The sequence below is a fragment of the Nipponia nippon genome, unplaced genomic scaffold (genome assembly GCF_047370975.1).
Source record: "Nipponia nippon isolate SJK-2023a ecotype South Korea unplaced genomic scaffold, ASM4737097v1 scaffold_15, whole genome shotgun sequence".
NCBI lineage: Eukaryota > Metazoa > Chordata > Aves > Pelecaniformes > Threskiornithidae > Nipponia > Nipponia nippon.
Window position 1 is genome coordinate 463,349 of NW_028262331.1, and position 27,983 is coordinate 491,331.

Below are 27,983 nucleotides of genomic sequence, written 5' to 3' on the forward strand. Positions count from 1 at the left end.
TCCAACCACCTTTCTTTAAAGGTCAGGCGGCCACGGTGAAGGCTCTCGCCCCAGCTGGCAACCCCTGCCACGTGGGCAGGAATCCTGAGGTAAGAAAAGGTGCTTTTTTGCTGCGTCACCAAGTCTGTGAGGTGGGTCACCCACCTCCTGGGCTCCTCCAGCGGTGCCGGGCTGCGGGACGGCTCTGTCCCTGTCCCCAGCCCCAGCCGATCCCTCTCCTGGCCCTGCGAATGGCACCAGCCCTCCGGGCACGGGCCGGGGCGCTGGAGAAGCTGGGGAAGGGCGAAGGCTCACTCGCTGTTATTGGGGAGGTCAACATCTGGAGATGCCATCTCGTCCCAGAGCGGTGCCAGACCACGGGTCCCAGCTCTCTGGGCGCTGGTGGATCGTCCCAAGCTGGCATGAAATGCTCGCTTCTGCCGGACACGGTGAAGGTGGGAGAGCTGCTGCGCCGCCGGGACCACAGCTCCACGGGAGAGAAGAGATGGAGATGGCTGCAGGGATGGGACAGGAGAGAAGAGGAAAGAACAAAAGGGTTAAAGACAGGGCGATCCCTCGTGCTGCTGAAAGATCGTGGCAAGAGGAGTCCATCTAAGTACTTGCAGAGGATGAAAACTGAGCCGAGTCCTTCCCCTGATGTTCAACCTGCGTGTTCCTGCCTTCTGCCTTGTCCCAGGGCACCCCCGAGTTATCTTTGCCCCCCTCTCCATTCCTAATCCTTTGGCCCTGTCCAATGGGCAAAGAACCAAGGGCAGGGAGCTGGTGAGGGCAGGCAGAGCCAGCAGGCCCCGGCAGCCCTTGATCATTCCAAAAACCAGGACTGGAAAACAAACAGGCCTCCAGGTACGCAGCAGAGACTGGCCCGAGGGAACGCCACGTCCCATCGCGCCGCCGTGGCTGCCTGCAAGTCGTGCTGGCAGCGCCAAGGGCAGAAGCCAGCTGCCCGCTCGGATGGGTTCGAGCCACTCTGCGCCGAGCTCATGGCTCCTGGGAAAGCCAGGTTTGCTGCAACCCCCCCAGGAGCAGCAATGAGGCGCCCAAGCGGGATTTTGTATGTTTGCATGACAAGACGGATGGCCTCGGGTGGCAAAAGGGCTGTTCGCCGGGCCTGTCCTCGCCGAGATGCACGGCGGGGAGCTGCAGCGCGGCAGCAGACCTGAGCCCAGCCCCGTGCTCCCTGGCCTGGCGGGTCCCCCAGCACCCTCCGAGCATCCCCGGCCTGCATGGGCCCCGCAGGGCTCCCAGCCCATCCCGTGGGAGCCGGTAAGGCAAGGCATCGGTCTGCCTGTGGTGCTGCCCTGCCTCCCCCCAAACCCCTGTCCCCAGTCCACCCTGGGAGGGGACGCTCCCCAAAGCTGTGGGGGTTTGGTGCGGACCATGTCCATGTCCCCTCCCCACCGTCCGGCAGAGCCCCTGGCAGGCGTGGAACCTCCCGAACACCCTGGCAAAGCAAAGCCTGCCCTGCCGGCCCCGCTCGCCTCCCCTCCCGCCCTCTCTCCCCTCCTTGGCCACCGCATTTTCCGCCCTCACTGCAAACTCGCCAGCACAGGAAAATGTGAGGCCATGGAAAACCGAGCCGGTCCCCGGCAGCCGGGCCACCTTCCTCCTCCTCGGCCCCTTCGTCTCGCAGACCACAGGTTGCCCAGCTCCTGGCATCTCCGGTGTCTCACCCCAGCCGGGCTGCCTGCTCCCCCCGCGCCGCAGCTCAGCACCCCCCGGCAGGACCCCAAGCCCCCCAAGCTGCAGACAGCCGGTTTGGGGGCTCGCTGAGGGTTTCGTGGAGCAGCCAGAGTTCCAAGGGCGAGAGCACTCAGGAACGAAGGGTCAGCGCTGCCGGTGAAGCCCCTGTGGTTTCCCCATCCACCCTTCCCTGTGTTTCTCCAAGCCCAGGTCCTGCGTAGGTACCTCGGCTCCAGCCTTCGCGACCTCCCCGGTCAGGACTGGCCCCGCCAGCATGCAGCGTCCCCCATGCACACGAGGCCAGGGAAGCGCCAGCATCTCTCCCCTCTGGCCTCGCTGCGGGGAGCAGAGCTGGGAATCGCCCTTTCCCTACCACGCTGGGCAGCGCACCCAGCCCTTCTCATTCCCCAGCTGGGTCAGGATCCCACCCTCAGCTTTCAGCCCTATTTTAAAGCAAATTTGGAGTCTCCTTTTGCTCACATCCCTCCACAACCTTCTCTGCTACCTTCTCTGGCCCCCCCGCTCTGCCAGGCGTGGTTCCTGTCTGGCTTTACGCAAGAGGATGCTCCTTACTGGGGAAGAGGCAGGGAAGACACTGGGGTACGCTGGACACGAGGTGTGCGTGGGAAGGGGGGTACAGCGAGACCCTCTCCCACCACGCTCGCATCTGCAGCGGGGACGGCCACCACGCTGGAGAAGGACGAGCAGGGCCCGTTGAGGGGTTGGGATTGCTCGGTTTTACCACAAGCCGGATTCCTCCCAAGGGCATCTTTAACTGAGAGCTCCATCATCCAGTGGGAGCTCCCTTGGCTGCGGTCCCTGCTCGGGATGGGGATGCTTGTGTCAGCCGTCAGACAGCGCTCAGCCCCGGGAGCCACAGCAAACAGACGTATGGTCACTGAAACAACTGCTAATTGTTCCCAATTAGGGCCAGGTCTTGAATACTCATCAGCGCATGGCACCAGCCCTAATGCGTTTCGCAGGATGGCGAGGAATGGTGGCAGCGGAGCAGGGGGAAGGCGTCCCGCCGCCGGCGCCTGCCCTGTCGAGGCGGGGATTCGTGTTTACGCTGCTTTCAGGGAAAAGGAAAACGTGCTCCGGGCTCCTCCAGGTTTTCACGGCAGCTGCTTGAGGGATGGAGCAGGGATCCGGGGGACCCCAGCACCCCCCACAGCAGCGCAAGCGCCAGCCCAGGGGTCCCTTCTGTCCCCCCCAGCCCTGCTGTGACCGGCTGCGGGGAGGCCACGAGCCCGAGGGCAGCACCAGCCGGCCCCAGCCACGGGATCGCCCCGGCCGTGCTGGGCTGAGTACACCCGAGCGAGGGCACCGGGGGCTGCACGGCCGCTTGCTGCCGCCCCACGCCCCTACGTGGCTTGGGGGCTGCGGCTGTGCAAAACCACCCGAATGTGTCGAATTCAACAAAAAAACCCCAAATGCCCGCCTGGGCTGTGGATGCCCTTTGAGGAGCGCAGGCAAGAGGGAAGCAGAGCTGTTTCCCCAGGGCCACGAAGCAGCCTTCGCAGCCAGGCGGGATGCTCCGTGGGCGATGCCATCCCCAGGAGCAGCTCCCTGCTCCTGCAGCTCACAGGGGTTTTCCGCAAAGCCGCAGACAAAACCTTACGGATTTTGCAAAGCCCAGAAGAGCAGTGGCACAGCGAGATGACGACGTGGGGGTCCCGCTGCACCCGATGCCCCAAAACCCACCCAGCACAGAACAAGCTCCCAAAACCTTGCAGATGCTGGAAAAACCTTCGCCACCAAATGCAGGCACGAGCTGAGCAGCAACACAACGCACGCGGGGCTCCCCGCGGCCGGGCCCCAACTCCGCTGGATGGGTTTGCGTCTGGAAACGCCAGCACGGAGGGCCCGGAGCCCCTGGGGAGCCTCCGCTCTGCCGGGGTGGGGGAACCCCCTTAGTGACCAGACTGCAAGGGGGGGAAGGCGAGCATACCCCCAATTGCCCCATAAGCAACGGACGCCGCCTCTGTCACCCGCAGCCGCTCGCAGCGGGCACTGCCGCAGCCAGCGCCGCCGGCACGCTGGGGCGCCGGGGAAGAAAGGAATTTCTGTGTAAATCCCATTTACCGTCGGGTTTCTCACTTCCCCTCCGGCAGACAATCCCGGCCCTCAGCGCAGCGCTGCATGAAGGGGCTGTTTAATATATTTTTGGAAAAAGGGGGGAAAAAAAAACCCTCTCTGAAAAGAGCCTCTTTCAGCTAATAATGAAGTGAATATTATATTAAGAGTGAAAACATATTCAGGGTAACTTACAGAGGGAGACAGAAAACCTTTTCATAACACCCTGGCCACAAACACAACTGCCAATTAAACCGGCTTCGTTCGCCGGCCTGTGCCAACACAAACGAGGGGGCAGGGGAGCGGAGCACGCCGGAGCCGGCGCGTTCAGTGCCCGGTTGGGCTCGGCCGTGGCTGGTGGCACCGAGGGGTTTCCGCTCCGCTGACTTTCAGAGCCAGCCGTCGAGATAAAAAGGCGCGAGTCCCCTCTCCCGGGCTGTCCCTGCACGGGGGCACGGGGCGCCCGGCGGAGGCGAGGGGCTCCGGCGCCACGGGGGTTCTGGGTCCCTGCCCATGGGGACTGGTTTTGCCTCTCTTCTGGTCTGCACCGGGGCTCTGCCAGCAGTGGAGGGGACACGGCGGGTGGCAGCAGCCCCCCAGCACCCGGCCCAGGATTGCTCCTGGCCGCGGTGGAGGGTGCTGAGCCACCCGCCCAGGCTGAGCTGAGGGGCCCAGCCCGGGCTTGGCTGCCCCGCACATCATCGCATGAAGGTTGAGAGGGGTGGAAGCTGCATCTCCCACCCCAACAGCCCATGGTGCGGGGAGGAGACCTGCGAGCAGCCCGCAGGACTGAGCTCAGGCCGTAACAGGAGGTGCCAAAGCCCGCAGCACTTCCCAGCATCCCTGCTGAGGGGCTCCCGTGGGCCCGGGCTGTCTCGCCCTGTCTTCAGGTCTGCCGTCCCACGTGTTTTGGTTACCTGCCGGCGATCTCAGCCTACCCTCACCGCCGGCAGAGCACAGCCCACGCGCTGGAACGCACAGCGTGGTGGGGATACAACACCCATCAACGCTCTCCAGGGTTTCTGCATCAGCTGCCACCGGAGGCGACAGGCACCCAGGGGGTCGCGTTGCCCTCGCCGTGTCCCCAGGGGCTCGCCGGCACGGAGGAGGGCTGTAAGGGGGGCAACAAGCTGGGGGACCTGGCCCACAGGCGACACACAGGGGTTGTGATGCCCACTTCACATAGGCTTTGTCTTCGTCTTGCAGCCCAAGGACCTGAATCAATGGGTTGAGGGTAGACAACATCGCAGGTTTTGGTTAAACACCCATGCCGGGAAAACATCATATGATATCAGATAATATTTTATTGGAGCAAACGCTTGGCAAAGGCCAGGAGCTGCAAGGTGACATTTGATAAATCCAAACTGGAAAGACAAGATGACTTTTGAGCTGTAAGCAACCTTTGAACAGTTTCTCCAGGGAACACGCTGAAGATGTTTGTCAAATTATTTAATGGGGGGGGTGGGGTGGGGGAAGAGGCATTTTGGCCAAAAATAAAAATTCCAGTAGCAAACTTCACAAAGGCCCATGGTTTTTGATTAACAATCAGAAAGTGTGGTTCTCTGTAGAGATTTTTGTCTGTTTTGCTCAAGGACGCGTGGTTCTGTTTTAATGCCAAGTCAAGATCCAAACCCATCTTTGATTTTCCCCAGAGGCTGAAAGTTTGTATTTCCTACTTTAATTTAAAAACAAAACAAAAAAAAAAAAAATCAGGAAAGTAATTTTTGGCCATTATTTGGTAAAGAAAAATGGAAAAAGGCACTTCAGCAAAGTCCGGTTAACCCTGGGAAGTCTCTCACGCAGGAGGAACCTGGCCGTCAACCTGGAGACGGCCTCTAGGTCAAACACAAGCTACCGGCCTGGGCTGGGCAGTTGCCGTTCTGCAGCGTGCGCCGCTGGCAGCCGACGCCGGGAGCAGACCTCCCGGAGACTCGCAAAGCTCCTCGTCGTGCCACAGCGAGCCACCCCACTGCCGTATTTCTACATTTCACGTTTAGCAGGTGCGCGACGCCTTCCACAAGGAGCTCTGTCCCTACAGCCTGGAGAGCAGAAGGTCCTGCCTTTGCAAGGTCATCGACGGACAGGGACGTGCCAAGTTTCCGTTTGCAGACCCAGCCGCCCGCGCTCGCTCAACCCAAGCACCCAAAGGCTGTCAGAGCAACACCAGCGCGCCCCACGTCAGCGCAGGGGCAGCGCCGCGAAAGGCGCAGCCGGCTCCTGCCGGAAAACTCGGCCACGTTTATGTCTTCAGCCCTATGTTATCCCAGCAGTGAGGCAGCACAAAGTTCTCCGCTTCTCGTAGGGAAGAGGCATCTGCTTCCGATCAGAGGAAGTTATCGGAACAATTTGTACAGAAAAAGACCGATATCCGGATTTAAAGCCCGACAGAAACGCACCCTGCACCGCTCGCCTTTGGCACAGCATTACGAGGGAGGCATTGCCACCTAGTGTCGACCCAGGAAAAGGGACTCGGGGAGACATCCACCTCCCCTGACCTGGGGGGACAGCTTTAACACCCGCCAGGCAAAGAGCAAGGCCGAGCAGACCGGAGGAGGACAGGAGGAGAGCTGGGAAGCCCTGGCCGCAATGGCTGCGGGAGTCCAGACCCGAGAAGCCAGCCGTTGGACAAGTGAGAGCCCAGGCTTTTAATCAGGGCAAGCAATTTGAGTTGCCAGCCCAGCTCAGTTAAAAGTCTCACCGACAACCTTCCAGGCGACACTTGCTTTTCAGGTGCATATTACTGCAGCATGCTATTCACCAGGACAAAGCATTGCAGTGTACGAGTAAGAGAATTAGTATCATATAACTCCATTTCTTCCTTTCTGATCACCAGGAACGCCCTTGGAGTCTTCTGGAAAAAAGCAAATCTGGGAAAAAACCAATCACTGGATTGTTCTTAGGGGACAGATGACAAAACCCAAACCCTGCACTCCCTTTAGGTCTCTTTTCTTTAAGCTAAGCAGCACAGCAGGATCGGACCTCCTCACGGAGACCAAGCCATCGTTTCTCCAAAAGCACAGAGGCCCAGAAGAAGCCGACCAGCAGCAGGGTCCAGAAGCGTGCCTGCGAGGTGCTGCCAACCCAAAGCTTTCCTAACCTTTTTTCTTCCTCCCCCCCTCCTCTTTGGGACATCCTACCAAGAGGACATTTTATTTTAAGACACCGTCAGAGCGTGGTGGTAAGGAATCCAAAAGCCATAAAGACGCTGGCAGAACAAGAACGCTTCAGACATTTCTCTCCTGGCACGGGGCCACCTTGGATCGCGCAGTGACCACAGGCAACCCTCCCTGCCCGGCAAGTCAACAACAAGGCACTGAATCGTGTTTAGAAGACATTATCCATCCTAGTCAAACAGGGACAGGACAAATACGATGAAAACATCGTTTCATGTTACCGGGTTCCTCCCCCTCCAGGGCTTCTTGCTAGTTTTGCATCTACCTGCCACCGTCTCACTAAGCAGCATTTGATTTTCCATTTATGAAATCTCAGCCACACCAGAAAGGCGTACGTCGAGAGACGCGGGGAGCACACGTCGGATTTTGCTCCAAAAGCAAACCAACTTGATCAAAGCTGGAGGAGTCAGCAATATTTGTAGGGGATAAAGCTGGTATTCTTAAGTAATTTGAAATTTAGTATCAACATTCACAGGGACATTCAGCCAAAACAAAGAACATAACACGCTGTTGCCCAAGAAGGGAGCTAGCTATACAGCAACAACCCAGACCCTATTTCCAAATTCCAGCTCCTTACACTGGAAGAGAGACATTAATCACTCTTGCACAATAAACTGGCACAAGTCCTGCCAGCGCTAGTTCTCAGGTTGGTTTATTTTCTCAGAACAAAAATATCCAACATATTTTTTTTAAAGAACAACCTGTATAAACAATACAAAACTTCATGGCATCCTCCCCCCGTTTACAGATTCCCTAAAAGCAGCCCAGAACCTGCGAGAGGTAGGATGTCAGGAAAGAGTTTTCTTCAAAGAGCATGCAGAGGAGAAGAGAGGGAACGCCTTCCTCTCCTACAGCAGGACTTGGTTCTTCTGGAAACAGCCTCAGAATACGGCAAACAAAACCAACTTCAGGAAAATCAGGTTGTGTATAAATACAGACCTTCTACTTCACACTCTCAAAAGGAGACACTGCTCCTGCCCCTTTTCCCAAAACGTAGATGCGATGCTGAGCTCTCCTTGTGCCCAGAGGTAGGTCTCCTTCCCGCCCGAGAACCGCTCTTTTGTCAGCTGGCGAGGTCCTAGGATAACAAAATACCACGGTCAGTGTCCCACAGGGACCGCCGGTACATTTTATTCCATTTTAGCATTAAATGATCAATCATCACTAGCACTTGTCTACAGTGGCCCTGACAGAAACACCCAGAATTTTGTGGATTAGCACAAGTGGGACAGGCACGGTGAAATCCCCATAAAATTCATTCACCTTCCTCACACAGGACTTGGAGGTAACGGAGTATTAAGTGAAAAGAACTCAAAAGGAGCAAGTCCGCCTCAAAGAAACGCCGAGAACACCCTTCAGGCCACCTCCCTTCCTGGACGGGGTCATCCATGCCACCCATCACTTGTGCTTTTCCAACCCTCTTCTGGGAAACCCAGTGCCTGGATGCTTACTCTTTGCCTTTGGGAGACAGTCCAGTGTCTCCTAGAAGATTCACCGTTCTCCTCATCCGAGATGTCTATTGCTTCTCTCCATATTTACCTGCTCCCATCTCCCCCCTCGCCCCCTTCCTGTTCGCAGGGCACGACCACCGAGAGCCGCACCGCTGCGACGCCGGCGATGGATGACGGCACTCCCAGCGTTCCGGTCTTGGTTAGCTCCCCTGCCCCATCGCTCTCCCTTGCGGTTGGGTCCTCACCAGTCTTGGCGTCCTGGCACGCGCTGAGAAGGTGACAGATTCCGTACCCAGCGAAGCCTTTCCCTCATCTGCAGCCCCCGCCCCATCCCTCCCTCTCTTTACGGTCACGAGAGCTTCACCAGAAGGAAACCAGTATCCAGGCATAGGGTCAGAACTGTTTCTAAGCTGTGATTTTTTTTTTCCCCCCCCTCTGTATTTCAAAGGGGAACTACACCCACCTTGCTGCCAAAAGCTGGCCTGCTTCGGTGCCTCTCCCAGCCCCGCTTTCCCTCTGCCTCCCCACCTGCGGACAGAACCAGCGCCTTCTCCTCCCCGGCCCTCGCAAGCTCTTGGAGTTGGTTTGCAAGCGCTGGTCTAACACGGCGAGATCCGGGGTGGAGCTGTGGTGCACGCAAGCGTAATGGGGACTTCCCTCCTGTCCCCAAAGCCATTAAGCACCTGGGGTAAAAACACACTCAGCACACATATTCACGCTGCTTTCTGATGGGCCCGTTAACGTATTTCAGCATCCTGCTGCTCACGATGTTGCTGCAGCTGGCACCTCCGAGGTACTCATGGAGGAATACTGATACAGAGGGTATTTCCCTGATTTGGCAGAGCGCAGATGGTACTGAAACCCTGCTGAAAACTCAGCCTCATGCCTCCATCATCCATAGGATGAACAGCAGAAGTGAAAAAAAAAAAAAAAAATCAGAAAAATCCTTGGAAACCTTTCCACAAGATAACCCATTATCTGGCTCCTACAGAAGTTCTGAGGATCAAAGGAGGTCCGTTCAAAAGATGCCCTGTCTTCTCTCAGCTCAAGAATACCAGGAGCCCAAACCAATTTTTGATACTCCTTCAGCAGCCGTAGCCACTACGGCTTGCTCAGCCGGCTCGGCTGCAGTGGCGATCCCTGCAAATGTAAATCAAATTACTGGTAGCAAAATGGGGAAGCCTGCTCCTTAGAGGATATCAGCTTACAGACTGCTAACCAGAAGGCAAAAAAAAGCAGTAATTGCGAGGAAAATAGATGCTTTACAGACTAAAGGATGAGAAGATGAAGTATCACATGACGCTCCAAATCCACACCTCGTTCATTATATATCCTTGAAAGGCACCGCAGGATCACAGGATAATGAGGGCTGCAAGGAACATCAGTAGGTCTCCAGTCCAACCTCCTGCTCAGAGCAGGGTTAGCTGTGAGGTCAACCAAATTACTCATCTTCCTCCGACGACCCCGAAGAAGCCGGGTTTTAGTCCGTCTGTATGCTCAGAGCCACCCGAAGCCCGTGACTCAAATGCCACCCTGCCAGAAAACCACGACTCTGAATCAGGACAGCGTGCCTCTCTCAAGGGCTGCCCCCACTGTAAAGTTTGGGATAATAAAAGCACAAAACAGTCCAGTAACCTTCAAGATTGCCAGAAAGACACGAGTAAAGGCTTCCAGCCTAGCACAAACCGGGATTCCCGGTAACATGTCAGTGCTGGTTCACCCAGACTCCCTAAATCCCACGTTCCAGTCTCATTTAACAAGGCCACCTTTTAGTGCCAAACCTTCCAAAACCGGGGGTTAGCGAGGTTCGTTGTAACGCAAGAAATTCACAGTCAGCTTCAGGCTGGAAGCGCTTGCTAGTATCTACCCGGACCAGGAGACGGGGGAGAGGAAGTTTCTAAAGAAGGAAAACTGGAGGACACTTCGGCTGCTCTCTTCTCTTTGAAAATGAATCAGAGGTAGAAACGCTTAAATCATTTCTCTAGTTCACAGCATAAAGTTCGAGCAAGGAGGACAAGGAAAGAAAGGTTGCTACAGTGGGGGGGGGAAATCATTCTGCTTGATGTGCTGTAGCGTTCTGTGCGTTATTAGAGAAAAGCATCTTTGCTCCTGTTCAAATGCAACTGACTTCTACTCTGCTGCTTGTCAGTCTAATATTATCCCCACAAAGCGCTTCCTTTTATGCGTCCCTGATAGGCATACTTAAAAAGATAATCACTTGATGTTTCCACGGGCTGTTAGTTGTGGTTTGGGGTGTCTAGCTGGGTATAAAACCTACAGCTACTGAGACTTCTCGTGCACCATAAAAACAAAGGATCAAACTGTGAGTCTTCTGGTTTCGTGGCTGCTATTTGAAGTAATAAAGTCTTTACATGAAGCTAATTAAAAAAATATTCAAACTGAAACCCTAAAGCCATTTCAAGGAGTGTTTGATCAGTTCATCTCTTTCATTTCCACCTAATGGCCACACAATCAAAAGAGAAGCGGAGGGGAAACGCACAGCCCTGAAGACGCGGAGAGCTGGATGGCGTTCAAAGCCTTCGCTGCTCCTGCACATGGGAGAGCGGCGCGCTCCAACCAGGGCTCTGCTCCGCTATTTGCCTCCTTCCCTTAACGGCAGGTTGGCTGCAGCTCAGCCACGCAAACCAGCACAGCACACGCTCGCTTTGAAGTTCAGACAGAAGTCTGGTGGTACCAGCTATTTTAATTCATGCTTCAGAAAGACAAGGCAGTTGATCATCAATTTACAGTAAGCAACATGCCAGGTCACAGGTCATTTATAATCACAGTCACCTTTACTCTGCATTAAAGCCATAATTAACAGTTAATCTTTAACTAAGGCTTTAAAATTTGTTTAAGCTGCCTTCTTGCATAAAGAACCGTTGCTGCCTCTTCCCCAGCTCCCCCTTTCTTGCCTCCATCTCTAGCAGGGCTTCGGGGAAGCGTCATGTAGGCACCAAACATGGCAGATAAAATCTTCACCAAAGCATGAGGAAACTGGAAAGTAAGAAGTACGCACGCACTTAAAGCGCAGCTCCTGCCAGTTCAGCCCTCGTTACACCCGTGCTTTGAAGCAGCAGCTCCCGACAGCGTTGCACGGAGATAACCCTCAGTGAGAAGAGCGCTCCTCAAGAGAGGTAATCAAGTCATCAGCTTCGTGGCCTTCACATCCCAGAGAAGCGCCTTTAAAGGCCGTTCAGAGAAACATAGCCTCCACACGTCTGTTATGAGAGACAGAACGCCTTCTTTTCAACACTTCTGTTCAAATCTAAATAGGATCCTCGCTGACCACGGAGAAGAAAGGAAGGAAAGTTTTGAGTTGGTAGGCAGAAGGACAGGGTACGTCTTACACCTCAGCTCCACGTGACACGCTGGGAAAGCAGATGTTACGTGCACGCATTGGAAGCATAGATCAGCAAAGGAACTAAAACCTTCTTGAACGGCAGTTGCCCCAGAAGTGCTCTTCACTCAAATCCCGACGAGTCCAAAAGGAACTGCCGCTCTGGAATGACAGCCTGGAGAAAAACCACCGCGGTGACTGACAGGCTGCAGCTCTCCTGAACAGCAAGAAGAAAGGCCAGCGACAGCTCGGGCGCTATCAGCTAGCCGATAACAAGATGTGCTGGGCAATCCACCCTGATACGAGGAGAAGAAATAGCTCTTTACAACGCCAGGCTACCACGGTTTTATCTGGACAATTATTAGAGGGACCACGACGTATCGCCATGCCAGGGAGCCCGTCTCTGAGCGTGCAACCTGCCTTCCGAAAATTACCTAATTAGGGTACCACTTATCTGCTGTCTACAGAAGCGATCCCGCAGTCTGCCATGCCCTCATTTCTCTCCCTAATGTGTTGTTTGGGGACGTCCAGCTGCTAGTGCTTCAAGCGGACCCACTTTTATGGCCAAGATGGCCGTGAAGCCTACCTTCAGAGTGCGGGAGCACAGGAGCATGCAGACGCTCGGACTCCCCCCATCTGAAGGCTTGAGCAGGCTCCGACTCCCCCACCACGGGTGCACCAGATGTCCAAATTCACACATGAAGGTTTAAGGAGCAGATGCGCTTCTCCTCGTTTGTATAACCAAGCTACACGAACTGCCACTGCCATCCGAAGATCTGCGCTTACACGCTTTTTTCTTGGGATTTCTTTGGGGGTTTTTTTTGCAAGTCAATTTGTCATGATCCTCAGCTCTGCAAAGGATCCACAGCGAGTTTCAAGCACTGCCTGTACGCTCGACAGACAGCTCAGTGGCAGGATGAATTCTCCAGAGATCTTTAACAAGTCTCGACTCCAAAGACCCTGAATGCTGATGACATGCACTACCATCCTGAACGTGAGGTGATGGAAGAAGGATCTGTCAAGTCTGCTCAGATCTGTGATGGGACAAGGATACCTAAAGCAAAAAAGAGAAGCAGAAAGAAGTGCTCTTTCCCAAGCATTTCTAAAAAAAGTCCCTTAAAACAGCACCCAGACAAAGCAACAAAACAACTTGTTCAGAGAGCAAGAGGTCTCACAAGAGGGACAATTATGGGAAGGTGAAAGAAGGGATGAACTCCTCAACACACACTTCTGACTCAGAAAGGACTTCATCCAGCAAGTCTGGGCTGCAGCTGATCCTTACAGCAGCTCCCAGTCCTTCAAGAGCTCAGATCACTTTCATGTCAATAATGCTCAGCATTCTGTCAAATCAACAGGTCCCTGGCAAAGCAGGGTGGGCAGCGGGAGAGGCACACGAAGGTCATGGCTACCCTTACTGGAAATAACTCCGCAGTTCTGCAAACCAACTCACAGCGGTGCCAAGACACTCCCTGTATCTTAAGCAAAAGCCTTTCTGAAAGCCACAGTCCCCAAATCCCTCATGAGTCGTCTCCTGCCTCTTGGTGCGGACAGCCATAAATGTCTTTTTGCAAAGTGCTGTTGCCACCACGTCAGACACAGCAACCAATGCCCCGGTGCCGTCCAAGCCGTGAGGTAGCCCCCGATCCCCCGCCAGCTGCCCTCTGTCGCTGCTGGTGGAGAGGGCACCCCATTACGGGGCTGCACTTGGTGAACAACGCTTGGTAGCTCACAGAGCAGAGGAGCATTTCCCAAAACCACAATGAACAATTTTGAGGGCACTTAGCACTTTTTTTGTTAACCTCAGCTGCTTCTGTATCATCACAGCTACTACCAATGCCCAGTTAGAGCATTTTAAACTCTTGCAAAGATTGTCAGTGCTTCCCTGCTCGCTCTGCTGGAGCAGAAAGCTGGCAGGTCTCACAGGACCCTGACCAGCACCCTCTTGTAATCAGGAGAGCATCTCACCTGAAGCCTAGGGTATCAGGTCATTAAAAGCTTGCAGTTTCATTTGAACAAAGTGGAGGCTGCGGAATAAGCAAAAAAAAACCCCAAAACCCATGGAAGGCCCCCAAAAAAATCAGCCACGAGGGCATGGTTCCCACCACCATCGCCTGAAGTTTTTTTTCATCCCAGCTGTGCGAGGTTACCTTCTGCTGTGCGCCAGCTCTGAATGCTGCTATTGGCTCCGACACCCGGTCCCGGTAGCAGAGCCCTCAGTGCAGTGCCACGCTGAAGCAGCAAGACACAGGGACACCCAGATCCAGTGACACTGACCCCAGCGTGGGTAGGACGCGTGGGTAGGACACGCGAGTACACCGGCCTGGCCACAGCTGGCCCACGGCCATGCACAGTGGTTTAGATCACCGAGTGGGTGCTCAGGATGAGATGTCTCTGAAATCAGGCAGTGAAAAACATCCTTCACTCTTTGGAGGTGGCAATGTCCTCCAAGCCCAAGAGGATACGGGATTCTTCATACAGCATGGTTACAGTTCTCCACACTCAACGCTCCTTCAAGAAACCGGACTAGGAGAACAAGCGCACGACAGTGAAGTACGGAAAAGGGCACTTTGTTTTGCTGTGTAAGGCATGATCTTTTAAAATCCCCAGATTTATGACCAAGAGAAATAGATAGGATAAAGATATTTCTTCTGCTAGTTCAGAGAGAAAGCCTGGAGCTGCCCAGCTGAGCAGGACTGGTGGCCAGGCAGGCCACTTCTGCCTGGGTTGGCGAGAGCCCGGAGAGAGCCACTTCCCACCGCCTGTAACGCCACAAGGACCAAAAGCAGCACTGGGCACTTCTGGGCCTCAGCTACCAGCGCAACTAAGTTGTAACCTGAACCCAGACGCGAGTCGTAGAAACTTCAGAGAAAACCTTAAAATAACCACGTGTCTCCTTGCTGCTGGAAGCGAAGGCCGATAACTCTGAATGCTCTGCAAAACTAAAACTTTCTTCATAAAGAATTTCACCTCCTACACGTAGACCATTCTCTTTAATCTACCTGCATGATAAACCAAGTATTATCATGGGAATGGAAAGAGCCCAGCATCTTTTTCACTCTCTACTGATTTGTAACAGCAGCATATTTTATCTTCCAGCTGCTGGCAAAAGCTCTGAGCAATAAAAGCCCGCACAGGGGTATTTGCTGGGGGCCCAGCCCGTCCTTGCCAGGGCAAGCGTGCTGGGTGGCCTGAGGCAGGCAGACAGGAACTTGAGGAGAAACACAGCCAGGAACCTGCTCCTACCGCACCTGGGAGCTTCATGTTTGAGCACACAAAGGGGAACCCTGGGCTTTAGACACTTGCTGAGTCTTAGAGGGGATGGCCCTGGCCTGGGCCCCAAGGCCCTTAGCCCTCCGATGAGGCTGGAGAACCATCGCTTCACCCATGCGGTGGAGGACGGGCACGGTAAGGCCCTGAGATATTGCATGGGTCTCCCTCCCTTCCATTTCACATCATCTTTTCACTTCTAAGCCCAGGTCAGACCTCCCGGTCCGGGCAAAGCCAGCCCTAGGGCGTTCAAACCAAGGACCCACGTCCAGTACAGCTGCCTGGGAAGCATGCGTGCCACGGCATCCCTAGCCAGAGGCGGTGCAGTCATTTCTCCAGTGACAGTTTCTAGAAGAGACCAGAGCCACCAACCTTCGAGAGGTATCACAGGTACTCCCGCAGGCATGAACTGCAGAACTCCTCCAAAAAAAAGAAAGATGCTAGAAGAGGAGAGAGCTGGAAGGAAAAGAGAAAAAAACCAAAAAAAAACAAAAAAAACACCAACCCAACAACCTTATTAAAGCTTTTCTCCTTCCTCTGCTTAGCAAGGAGAATGCTTAATTAAGTCATCCTCCAAGCCTTCCCGCTCGCTCCAGCAATGCTCAGCATAAAGCAGATATTTAACAGTTTCCTTCGCAGCACAGGACATCTCGGCGGTACAATAATCTGCATATTCTAAAGGAGAAGCGAAATTGCCGGTTCTCTGTTGTTCAGCTTTCCGCGGTGGGTAGGGACAGCATCAGCAGGAGGCACATTTTAGATCTGCTCAGTAATAAGGGAGAGCAGGAGGGGAAGGAGCAAGTTGCTGTTTACTCAAAGCCTGGAGCCTTCCCAAGGCAGGAGTTTTGACTGTGTTATGCACATACTTCTCAGTTTATTTGCAAGCCTCTTTCAGCTTATTAGGTCAGTTTAACTGGCAACCGCTGCTGATTTTAAGCCCAATTATAGTCACTTCTACCTGGTGACACAGCCCCAGTTCTGCAGCCAATTCTCACCAATTAATGGCTTCAGAATTGCTAGACTCTGCTATTCGTAGCAATCTCGAGCCTGACCTCGGAGTCACAGTTTCCTGCCGGAATTTCAGCACTGTTTGTTTTCGCTGGAACGCTTCCCTGGGTGCTCTCCACTACCGAGACCACTCCTCCCGTCTATTGAGCCGAGATACCCATTAGAGGCAAGCTTTCAACTTTGGCCCACCTATAATGAACAGAAGCTCAGAGACTCATCTTCCTGGGACGAAACCATCCCCAAGGACCCCCTACTAGAATCCAGACACTTCTAGGGAACTTGGCCCCACTCCTCATGATTAAGTTCTCTTATCATGAAGGACCACAGCAATGCAACGATAAGAAATTCCTCTTTTCTACCGGATCTTTCAAACCAGAAAGAACAAAAAGCTCCAATAAGCCAGCGGTCCTCAGCTCATCTGTCCTGCAGTTTCGGGGACACTGAGGAGGACTTTCAGCTATGCAGATCCCAGGTAAGCTGGCTCGACACGTCTGCACCACGCAGAGTGTACAGAGGCAGGCAAATAACCCAAACCCAAAGAAGGGCAAGCACGAGACCCAAGCCACTGCAGCAGGACGGATTTAAGAAAGCGTTCGTGCTTCTATTTCTCCCTCTGAATTCCTCCAGGAAGCATCACAAGTGGCCTTGCATGTCACCAAAGAGAAGATTTATTCTGACCTGAAACTCCATTAAAAAAGGAAGACTGTTCTGAGCAAGACGTCGTTTGTGGCAATTAGAGGAACTGGACTCTACAGCGAGAGGGACGCAGAAATACCAGGCAGAACAGAGATGCTCAAGTGTGTCTGAGTTTGAGTGTCGTTATGCAAAACACACAACACGGCCCTGGATTATTCAGTACAGAGCAATGAAGCATTTGTCCCTGGAACAGAGCAACGGCTGCAGAACTCACCCAAAGGTAGAGCAAACCCACCTGGGAAGGAGCCCTGCAGCAGGGGGATGGATGTGGCAGTGTTTCAGGAGGGAGAAAACGCCACAACTACAGCTTCGAGTCATTTAGCTGGTAAGCCGGACAACGGGTCAGGTCAACGCTTAACAAGCTCCTGCCAGCTGGTATACAGGAAAGTTTTCCATACCTGTTGCGATTCCACTGGATTATTAAACATGAGGTACAGGCAGCACTCCCAGGCCGTCTACTCACCCAGCGCCTAAGACAGAAAGGATGAAGCGTGCCTGCCAGACTGACCGAGTACAGCTTGTGCCCTAAACTGAACTTGTACAGAGTTGTCAGAAAACACCAAAGAATGTTCTGCCTCAAGTCTGACTAATTAGCGGCGCCTTTGATGGAGAGCAGGAGCTCCAGTTGGAACTGCTTCGCTCCTCTCTGAATATGTAATGAAGTTTTTAAGGAAGATGCAGCAGCAAACCAACCTCCAGCTAGCACAAGGTCCTGCTCCGCAAGAACCTCCTCCAGCAATGAATTAACAGTAGATTCTTGTGCAGGTGATTTATGTTTGTCTGGAAGACTCAGTTTATTTTTAATACTGTAACTAAAATCAACTTCAAAGTAGGTTAGAAATCTTTTTGACTGACAGCTGTCCATCGGCTGTGTAAGGCAGGGAACTCCAGGACAGCGCTGCATCGGTAGGAGTCAGTGGAGAAACTCTGGCTGATGAACAGTTCAGCCCAACCTTCAAGCTTGCCTTAAAGAAGCAAAAAGAGGCTGAAAAGAGGTTTCTCTTTTTCCCTTCCCCTTTGCGCATCTCAGTCTCCACTAACTGAAGACACTGCTTTACTTACAACAGGAGCTATGCGCCGTTACCCCAACTGCGTGGAAATCGGCATCTTTGCAAGCTGCTTTTTGGGAAACAAGAGGCCACACAACTTTACCAACAGAGGACCTGCCTGGTGACCCGGCAGATCACCACATTCATTCACAGACCCAAGAAGCTTCCCAGGTCAGGCACCACTAGGTACCACCGTCAGACACGAGACCCAGGTCCTACAGGCTTCCAAACTGCAACTCTCTGAAATTCAGCAAGTGGAGAATCAGAGCCAAGTCCAGAACCACGGGGCTTCTGCACATGCTGGCAAGACTGCTTGTTGGTCTTAAATCCATCAGTCTTAAATCCCCTTTCATGGCTGCTTGCCTGGAGGTAGGTACCTGCTACCGTCTCATCCTGAACCCAGGCGGAAGAATCCGTGCTCCGAGGCAGTTCAGCAACATGCCCAGCTCAGACCGGGGCACAGGGGCGGCAGGAGGGGTGAAGACTGCTGCAGGGAGGCACGTCCAGCCAGAAGAGGGTTGCGTTGCCTTAGGAAGCAGCCGTTCCATCAAACCTCTTCCTCAAATACCACCTTAGCTTCCTCTCAAGCACAGACAAAAGAGCTAACCTTAAAATACCGGACCTGCACCCGCGCTGCTACTGATGGAGAGGCTGCCAATACTCATTTTGTACAAGCCGAAGAGGTACTGCCTGTATTGCATGAGAGAGAACGGCAGCAAACTCTGACGCCCCCGAGCTGGTGATGCTTTCTGACAGAAGGCTGCTGTCACTTTCTGCAACTCCTTCCCTAGGGTTTACCCCGAGGCAAGAGACCGGCGAAGATTTTCACTCCCCCTTACACCCCCCTCCCCGAAGGTTTTGACAAAAAAAAGAATGATCAAAGAGCCTTTGTGCATTTATAAACCTGTCAATTTTGCTAGAAGATTTAAGGCTTTAAAGAGTCCAAAACATCTATTTGAAATTTTCTATACAAACAGGTTTTTTAATATTTAAAAAAACCCAGAAATAAAATATTTAGGTTTTTCTGAAGTGAGGCATTCCAACAGCTCCAGACAGGAGCGCTGGAGGGGAGGAGGAAATCCAATTCTTAAGTTTGACAGGAACAATTTTTTTTTGTTTCTTTTAATTGGCAGAGAAGCAAGACTACACAGCTATTTCTCCCCCTGGCTCCGACAAGGAATAGCTGGGATGAGCAGCACAGGAAACAAAACCAAATTTACTCAAGTGCTGCCAGTTTCAGGTTCCCGTCCCGCGCCAGCTTGCCTCGCAGGAAAGATTCCCCAAGCCGACGACGTAGCAGCGTTTCACCCCACCAGCCTGCCCCTTCTCCTCCACACGCTCCCATTACCTTACATTTTGCCTCCCATGCAGAAGAGAAGCAGGTTCCCCACCTGAAAGCAGTTCAGACACGACAGAGGTTTTGGGAGACCTCAGCCTTTTTCACAACTTGATTACCTTTATTTCTGGTCAGCCAGAAGGAGAGTTGAGAGGGGCAAACATTCGGCAGCACATTTCTTTCTCCTTTTCCATGTAGTTCTTGTAGCAGCTGCAAAGCAGAGCACAGCATGGCATCACGGGCTGTGGACTGACTGCCCAACCTTCAGTGCCACAACCAGAAAATATACCGTATTTTTTCTATATAAAGAAATTAGCTTAATGAAAGAGCGTGCTGGCAGCAAAGACACAGCTCCTCCGAGCCCTTCTTTCTGCCATGTCAGGGAAGGAGAGCTGGAAACGGTGCACCTCATCCCCAGACCTCGAGTCTGCTTCGCTGGTGGCTATTAGCTAGGTAGATCTTTTGACTTTTGCTAGCCAGATGCTTTCTGCACCAGTTTTGCAAGCATGTGACGATGCGGAGGAACACCCACCTGCATCCTGTGGTCTAGGTTCCTGTCTCCTCATTTGTGCCACTCCTCGTGCAAGCTCCTTCAGCACCTAGCAGGAGACATCGTCCAAGCGCCCTACTCCAGGATATCTACCATTGACACCAAATCTGGGCAGAGGATGGGCAGGAGACAGCAGGGATTTGTGTCCGAACTTAGCGGACGACAAGGCAGATGCTTCCTCCTCCATTCTCACTTCCCCGCCGGCGTCACATGAGCACAGCAAAAGCTTCCCAGACTGCTCCATTTTAATCACTGCTTCTCCAAGCACAGCGGTCTCTGCACCCTCCGCTCTCACCTCACCGGTGAGGAATCCCTGAGCCAGAGGGTGACTCAGTTTGGGCACCATCCCAGGGACAAATGGCTGCCCACACGGTCAGCCTTCCTGCATCTGCTACCATATAAGGTGAAAAGCAAAGGTTTTTGTGCTGTTTCTCATGTGTTGCAACAAGCGTGACATCGGCTAACGCTCTCTCAGCCCCCTACCATCAGCACCCCCGGGTCCAGAACCTCAAAGCATTTTGTTCAGTGAAATCCCAGCACAGCAAGTCTCTTCTGTTAAGTTTCAGACAGACGTTGCCACAACTGCCCACACTGAGTAGATCAAGGATGCCCACCTAGGCTGTGGATGGCTCACAGGCCTACCACAGCGGGAAATCCAAGAGCCCCTCATTTGGAGGCGCGGATTCATGCCAGATATTGGAACAACCCCATTTTGTTCTGGATTTGATGCAACGCAAGCCTTCCACTAGAATTGCCAAATCCAGCAGCAGAATTTACACCAACAAGACGGTGTTATGGCCTCAAGCTGCGCCAGGGCAGGTTTAGGTTGGATATTAGGAAAAACTTCTTCCCCAAAAGGGCTGTCAGGCCCTGGCACAGGCTGCCCAGGGCAGGGGCTGAGTCCCCATCCCTGGAGGGATTTAAAAGCCGGGGAGATGTGGTGCTGAGGGACATGGGTTAGTGGTGGGCTTGGCAGTAATAGGTTAATGGTTGGACTTGATGATCTTCAGGGTCTTTTCCAACCTTAACGATTCTATGATTCTAAGACCGCTACAGCTGGTACCAGACACGCGTTCCACAAAACCCTCACCCTGGATTCTGCCTGGTTTTCTCCAGTGAAGTGAAGGTTGCCAAGAACCTGGTTCAGCTGTAAAACAGATGCTTTTCAAAGTTTTGTTTTTGACAGCAAAAGGTACCTGTTGATAAACACCCAACATTCCTTTTTGCAAAGTATAAACGTACTCGGTAAGGAAGCGAAAAGCCTGTAAGAACAAGATTTTGATTCATATTCCATTTCTGACGCATTTGCCAGATCACATCACGAGTTTTCTCAGGAAAGACAGTTTGGCAACATTACAGGATCTAGACTGAGGTGTCGCATAACTAACAACACCCGATAACGTTGTCTTCATCTGTTTTATACTAATGCCACTCTTTGTCATAGTAAAAGCAAAAAATACACCAATTTTAACCGGCACTGAAGCAGAAGCTCCGAGACAGCAGCGGTTTAACGTGTGCTCAGCTTACCGACACACGCGTTAGCTGTACGTGCCGCTGTCGCCAGAGTCAGAGCCGACAAGCCTGCCCGCTGCTTCCCCGAAGGCATGGTGCTTCCTGGCAGCACAACCTCAACGTTATTAGCAAGATTCCTCTTTTACCTGCCAACGTATTTCAAACGAGTCTAAAGGAACACATGAAGCTTCTAGAATCAGGACTTCTAGCACAGCACCACGGGCCTTTGACATGCCAAGCCTCCAAAAACAGCTAGCCAGCCCTCCAAATCTATTTTACAACTGCTTGCGCTCACCTAGCAACTTGGTAGCCACATACCCAGAGGCAGATCAGGATGAATAGAAGAGGTTTTATTTTCAGAGTTCCAGACCAGCAGCTAACACTGCCTTCAAGTTCTTTGTACTTCAGAAGTAACAGAACAGGTTTAAAGCCTTGGTGTCATCACAGACTATTAAACACAACGTGGATATAGAGGACACCGACGAGCAAGGACAGCCCTCTACCAAAACATGACCTGGGGAAGGCACTCGGCCCACGGGACTGGCTTTTCCAGCCGCACCAACTACTCTAATAAGAGACGTTACTGCTGCCTACGAACCTTTTTGCAAATGCGTAGCAGCGACACACAAAAGCAGAGGGTTCGTATTCAAGGGCTGCTTTGTGATCTCTGAAGCTGGGGACTGCATCGCCTTCTGCGTCTGTGAACAGCGCCAGAAGAACAGCACACACTTTTGGGAACTAGCTAGTGCTTTTGCCAGTTTCAAAGGGAAGAGCAGAATGAGGGCAGAGCCCAGCGTTAGTCATGTTTTGGTGGGGCTAGGGCATGACTAAAGCTGGCAGGATTGTGCTGTACTCAGCCTGTGGGCAAAGGGAAAGTTTGCCTTCAGGATTGCTCACTTATTACCTCCGAGACAGCAAGAAAGTCACTTTCAACAAACATTAGCACTCGTAGCACTCTACACTGCAAGTGCTTCAGAAGAGCTGCTGTAATTAACCAACGCACCTTAAAGGGAACGAAAATCATACGTATTAATCCAGAACACTATCAGCTTGAGCGCTAGCCTACTGCATTTCATTGGTTTCAAGGCATTTCAGCCCCTGTCATCACCCTGACCTACCTGCTCACAACATGCCCCCCCCCGAGAAACCATGTGAAAAGAGGGGGTGCTCTCAGCTTCTCACCTATCACCTGTAACCGCTATGTCTGCAAAATGTTTGCATCAGCTGTCTCCACGCTAAGAGAAACCGTCTGCATTTTCCCAAGTCACTTAATAACCCAAGAGTGGTTTGGGTTTTTTTTGGGTTTTTTTGTTGTTTTTTTTTTTTTTTTTAAACATTTTAAATATTTTTGAGGGGGCGTTCCAGCCTGCCTAAGCACTCTCTCTTCCACAGGGATGGAAAGGAGTTCTCTCACCTTGCCAACTTTTTCAGCTCGTTGTTAATATCGTGGTTAAACGGCTGTACATGCTGAGCTCCGACCAGGAAATCCCGTGCTTTTTCGTATTCTGCCATGCAGAGACAAGCCTGCCGTTGAAAGAAGACAGATGCGTTGCAAGATAAATATAGACTCACTGCCATTCTTCAGGAGCGAAACATGTGCAGCCACAAATATTTCTGAGACAGATCCAGGTAGCTCAGGAATCCCCCCGTGAGAAGATCTGTGTGACAGATTTACAGAGAGCCAGATTTTCCAAAAGGTCAGATGCAGAAAAACCACCTCGACTGCTGTAGCAGCTTAGGAGGCCTGGCCCAGAATGTAGTGGTTCTCCTCGGTTCATTTGAGGTTCTCTCCGCAGCCAGTCAGACCGGGGTGTTCCTTGATGTGGCTACCGGAGGAATTTATTTTTGCCCACCTGGCCACACCTGAACAGCGCTTTGGCGTTTCTTTGGTCAATCTCCAAGGCCTTCCGCCCGTACGCCAAAGCTTGGGCAGGACGTTCCAGTTGCAGGTAAGTAAGGGACAGATTCAGGAGCACCAGCAACTTGGAAGCATTGATCTGACGCTGCTCTGCCTCACTGGAAGGGCTGCGACCGAGGATGGAGAACGCCTGAGCAGACAGGGAAAAAGAACTAGTGCACAACAAATCTCACTGGAAAGTGAGGAATCCATCTCATCAGCCAGCTACACCCATGTTTCTGTTTACCTAGGTCGGTTAAAAATAATAATAATCAAAACTCTAAATACACTGCATGGCATTATCAGCATGACTAGCCAGCTCAGCCATAAGACTGCAGGTTTAGGAACCTATCAAGGAACTTGAAAGCAACAGAAGAAAAATATTACACCAAGATTTTAAGGCCAAAGAGAGAAGATAAATCCTACAGGGAGAAAGGCAATTTAAATTATTTTTGTTACTAAGAAATACCAAGAAAAAGCAACTCTAAAGGGAGGGAAGAAAAATCTCACAAAACCTCACTGCCTCTGAAACAAAGGCAGATGCATTCCAGTTTGGGAACGACTGAGCATTTTCCTGCCCAGAGTTTGTGGAGTCTCCAGCCCTGGAGATGTTCAAAGCCTGAACGGACATGGTCCTGGGAAGCCTCCTGCTGGGGCTGACCTTCCTTCGGCAGGGGGCCGGACAGGACGACCTCCAGGGGTTCCCTCCAGCCTCAAGTACCGTGCGATTCCCACCTGGAAGGCTAAAAGTAGAGCGCCCAGGCTGCCAGCGATATCTCTGTTTCCAGACAGCGGGGATTCTAGACTACTTCTCAAAGCATTAACCAGCACGCTGCTGCAATACAAGGCCGTGCTGCATTACATCTCCCAGCAGAAGCTGACCTGAAAGGCTCCGGTTCAGCCGTCAGCAACGCAAACCGCTCGGGGCTCGCACAGCCACCGAACTGAACGCTTCCGTCTCGGCTAGCGCCCACGGGGAGCAAGCCTGAGGGAAAAGGCCTACTTCTGCCAACCCTCCACCTCCTTCGTTTACCACTGCTGCTCGCACAAAAGCAGGTGTCTAAGACCTGTTCTTAAATAACAAACTATGCCTGGAAAATAGAATGAAGGTATTTGATCTCTAAACTGTACCTGTTATGGTGAGCTAGCACTTAATAACCCCTGCTTTCACAGCTTTTCACAATGGAAAACACATTTTTTTCTGGTGTCGTACCCTTTTGTATCTGTCTTTGGCTCCCTCAAAGTGCCGCTTACGGTAAAGGTAGTTGCCAAACTCTCTCTCTGTGTCTGCCACTTTCAACACCTTTTGTAGTGGAAATGTATCCTGCTGCTCCTGTATAAAGAAATACCTGAATTTCAGCTCAAACAAAAGAAAACAAGCAGAGAGCTCGGACAGGAGAGTCCCGCACAGCCCCCTTCTGTTCACAGAGCAGGAGCCAGGCCAACGCCAAGGCCGCTGCAGTGTCCAGCCAGGCCACCACCATGCGGCATTTCCCTTCGCCAGGCTGGAACACGCCACTGTCCTTGTGCTGGTAACTCCTGGTGAAGAGTGCTACCAACCAGGCCAGGAAGCTCACCAGGACCAAAGGGACTCCAGGGAAGGGAAAAAAAAGCAAGAATTTGTTCTTAAATCCTGCCCAACTCTCTCACCTGCTTAGCACAGAGCAGGCAGTTAACGCAAATGCTATTGCTGGCGTAAAAGGTGAAACTTCAACAATAATAAAAAAAGATAAAAATCAAAGGGCAGGTTTTCTCCTGGGTTTCCAAGTTTGCACCAGCTCACAGAGAGAGGTCAGGTAGCCAGAAAGGGTGGGCAACTGGCAAGAAGGGGCATAAGCTCTCTTGCAACGAGCGTGGCTTGCTCACAGGGCTACGTGCGGACAACGCAGCCTGTGCAGCAGCAGGAGGGAATGAGGAGGGCCTCCCCCCCAGCGCTGCTGCCTCTGCCCCACTCGCTGACCCACAACCACAGCCCAAAGCCCTTGACATGAAAAGGGGGAATTAACAATAACACCATAACTCACCAGGGAGGAAAGCGAACAGTGAAGGAGCACTTGGGAGAGCAGCCAAGAAGCAGAGACAAAGGGTGGGGGCTGGGAGGGGGCACTTGAACGCTGGAGGCTGAACAGGATTTTTACAAACAGCTCAGCACTGTTCCTTCGAGAAATTCCTGGAAGCGGGTGCCCTCTAGTGAAACCGTCAGGTTTCTTGTAAAGCTAAAAATAACTGGAAGTGGTTCCACTGACTCCAGCACACGGGGAGCAAACAAAGGCAGCGCCCAGCTTATCCCTCCGCACAGGAGTGCAAACAGAGCGAGGCGTGCAGGGGTCGCGTTAGAGGGCAGGTGCTTCTCTCGGAGCAGAGCGAGCAGCCCAGGGTCTGGATAACTGCACCTGCAGCTAAGCTAAACGTATGTAATACACCAGCAACTGCAACTGGAGGGAAAGACAACAAAGGTTTAGCCTCCAGATTGAGGTCTCAAACCTTATTAAGGCAACTCACAGCAGTCAACTCAAAGAACGTGTCACATTCCTCCGAGTCTAGGAAGTCCAGCACCTCCACTTCGAACATGACGGTGGCGTTCGGGGGGATGAGAGGAGGACAGCCCTGCCGCCCATAGGCGTAATACGGCGTGAAGACAAATCTTGCCACCTCTCCCTTCTTCATCGTCAGCAGGCCGATTTCCAGGCCCCCCAGTGTAATGTCTGTCGCAACAAGAAACGGAAGTTCATGAGAATCACAAACCTGGAAACCCCCTCAGACTCCAAACAACAATTTCTCGTAAAGCCTGGCGGAAAAAAGTCCTCAGTAGCTCACATCTCAGCAACTACAATGGTCAACAGCCCCCTGTTAGGGCTTATCGAGGCAGTCTGCTGCGGGACCAACAGCAACATCTCCTCTCAGGTGATTTAAAAACACCAAGAGAGGCAGCTGCTTCAGGGCAGGAGGCCCACGAGCAGCACGGGCGCTGCTGCTCACTCCCACAGCCAAGAGGGGCAGAGGCTGATCAGTTCCGGATTGACCATCACCTGGGTGAAGCAGGAGGCTTCTGGACTCCATTAACAAGTTGTAAAGGTTTCAGAGAACCTAAAGATACTACACAGCGTTCAAACTGACTTGTCTGAATGGGCTGGTCTTTATAACCCCCAGTCCCAGGACAAACTTTTGGGCTCAAACCCACCTTTTCCAAGTTTCATCAGCCCAGGAAACTTGCTGTAGCAGTTTGTGCAGAAGGGCTCATCGCATTGTTCCAGGTACCCGGAGTACTTCACTGCGCAGCCAAAAGCGAGGAGCGGGGAGAAGAGAAAAACAAGAGTTTGATTCCAAACCCAGTAACAGTGCCATTGGAAGCACATCGGGAGTTGGTTTTGCAACATCACCCTTTTATGCTGCTTTTCTTCCTTCCTTCTGCTGTAGAACAGCAGAGGCAGCACACACTACCTTGTCTTTATGCCAAAAACCTGGGCACATCCAAGCAGCCAGGTGGTGTCGATTGTGTTTTAACATCAACACCAAATAAAACAGCTGCTTCGCAGTCTTGATGCCTTTCTAATCAGGAGTTGTGATTCTGTGTTTCTAAGAATTGGAACGGAAACTTCAGCTGTAGAAATTAAAATGCCCCAATTATCTGCAGAAATACGTAATAAAGCCTTTCCCAACCAAAGCTGGAGCCCTAGAACGAGAAACAAAGTGGGGAATGGACACCTCCAAGCTCAGCCGCTCCGCGGGGAGCTGTACGGTAACCCCAGTTCTCACCCAGTGAGAAAACCCGCTGTAACGGGCTTCCCTTGACACGGCACCAGGCCCTTGCGCTTCAGGAACCACTGTCAGCTTCAAACTTCTCTGTGCTGTGAGCACAGGTGGGACCTGGAAACCCTGCTTTTCTCAAGGTCGGGATGCCCTTTCATTTAATCTGTCAGCCACAAGAAGTTAAACAGAGTATCCCAAGTACTAAAATACTGATAAGGGAGAGCAGTCTCTGAAACAGAAAGCCATACTACTGTATAATAGAAGTACTTTTAAGTTCTTGTTCTAATCTCACGCTGAAGTCCAAAGCACTCGGATCTGCCAGCCGCGAGCACGTTAGAGGCTCAGGGTATCTTTTACAACAGGTTCTGTCCTCTCCATCTCCCCCAGCGCACGCTTCAGGCCCAGCCACGCAGGCCAGAGCAAGGACCTTGCACCGAGACGTAAATGACTTAGAGGAGCACGAGCCCCCGACTTCAGCCGGAGAATTCCAAGGATTTTAGGTTTTCTTAGTCCTGCTGACCACAGCTTAAATTTCAGAACTGACGTTTATAAAGAAAGCTGCTCAGGAGATGGTCAGCGGAGCCTGCAGGCTTGTACCCACAAAGCAGGGCGCAGCGTTGCTGCAGAGCGCACCAAAACCCCCGGGGAGCCGAGCTGTGAGCTCGCACAGCGCTCACGGAATCACGGCATCGTTCCGGCTGGAAAACACCTTTAAGGCCACCAAGTCCAACCGCTAACTGACGGCGGGAGGCCTGGCCGGCGGCACGGCGCAGGGCCCCGGGGAAGGTGCGAAAGGCGGGCCGGGCCCTGTGCCAGGGGGGTGCCCGGCCGCTGCCACACGGCCTCCCACCGCCGGCGGGAGGCGCAGAGGCCCCTCGGCCCGCCCAGCGCCGCAGGCCCCGGCGCCCAGCGGTACCTGCCACCGAGGCGCCCGGGGGCACGGCCTGCCCGCTGCCGGGGCGCAGCTCCTCCTTGCGCACCCCTCCGTCGCCGCTCAGGTCCTGCAGGCCCCGGGCCCGCAGCAGGGACGCGAAGGGGGCGGCGGCCGGGGCCCGCCCCGCCGAGCACGGCCCCCCCTCGGCCCCGACCCGGGCCTCGCCCGCAGCCTCGCCGCCGCCCGCCATCGCCCGCCGCGCCGCGCCGCGCCGCGCCCCGCCCCTCGCCCTCTCCACCAATCGCTGCCCACGACACGCTGCGC

At 53.0% G+C, this 27,983-nt stretch overlaps 1 protein-coding gene across 5 annotated transcripts; it reads right to left on the minus strand.

Annotated features, from left to right (window-relative positions):
- FKBP6 (FKBP prolyl isomerase family member 6 (inactive)) lies at window positions 1-27,909 on the minus strand. 5 transcript variants are annotated; one of them, XR_015703459.1, is made up of 9 exons: window positions 27,702-27,909; window positions 26,217-26,306; window positions 25,538-25,740; window positions 24,249-24,368; window positions 22,992-23,186; window positions 22,553-22,662; window positions 19,196-19,286; window positions 7,869-8,007; window positions 1-494 (listed from the first exon to the last, which is right to left on the minus strand). XR_015703459.1 is itself a non-coding variant. In XM_087751767.1 (8 exons), exons 1-7 carry the CDS (start codon window positions 27,907-27,909, stop codon window positions 19,208-19,210), a joined length of 1,005 nt encoding a protein of 334 aa, XP_087607893.1. In that variant the 3' UTR covers window positions 1-494; window positions 19,196-19,207. The 5 variants fall into 5 exon arrangements, 4 of the variants coding, with proteins under 4 accessions (XP_087607893.1, XP_087607891.1, XP_087607895.1 ...); XM_087751767.1 differs by lacking the exon at window positions 7,869-8,007; XM_087751765.1 differs by lacking the exon at window positions 1-494 and having other exon boundaries at window positions 7,636-8,007.
- Window positions 27,910-27,983: the final 74 nt, after the last annotated feature.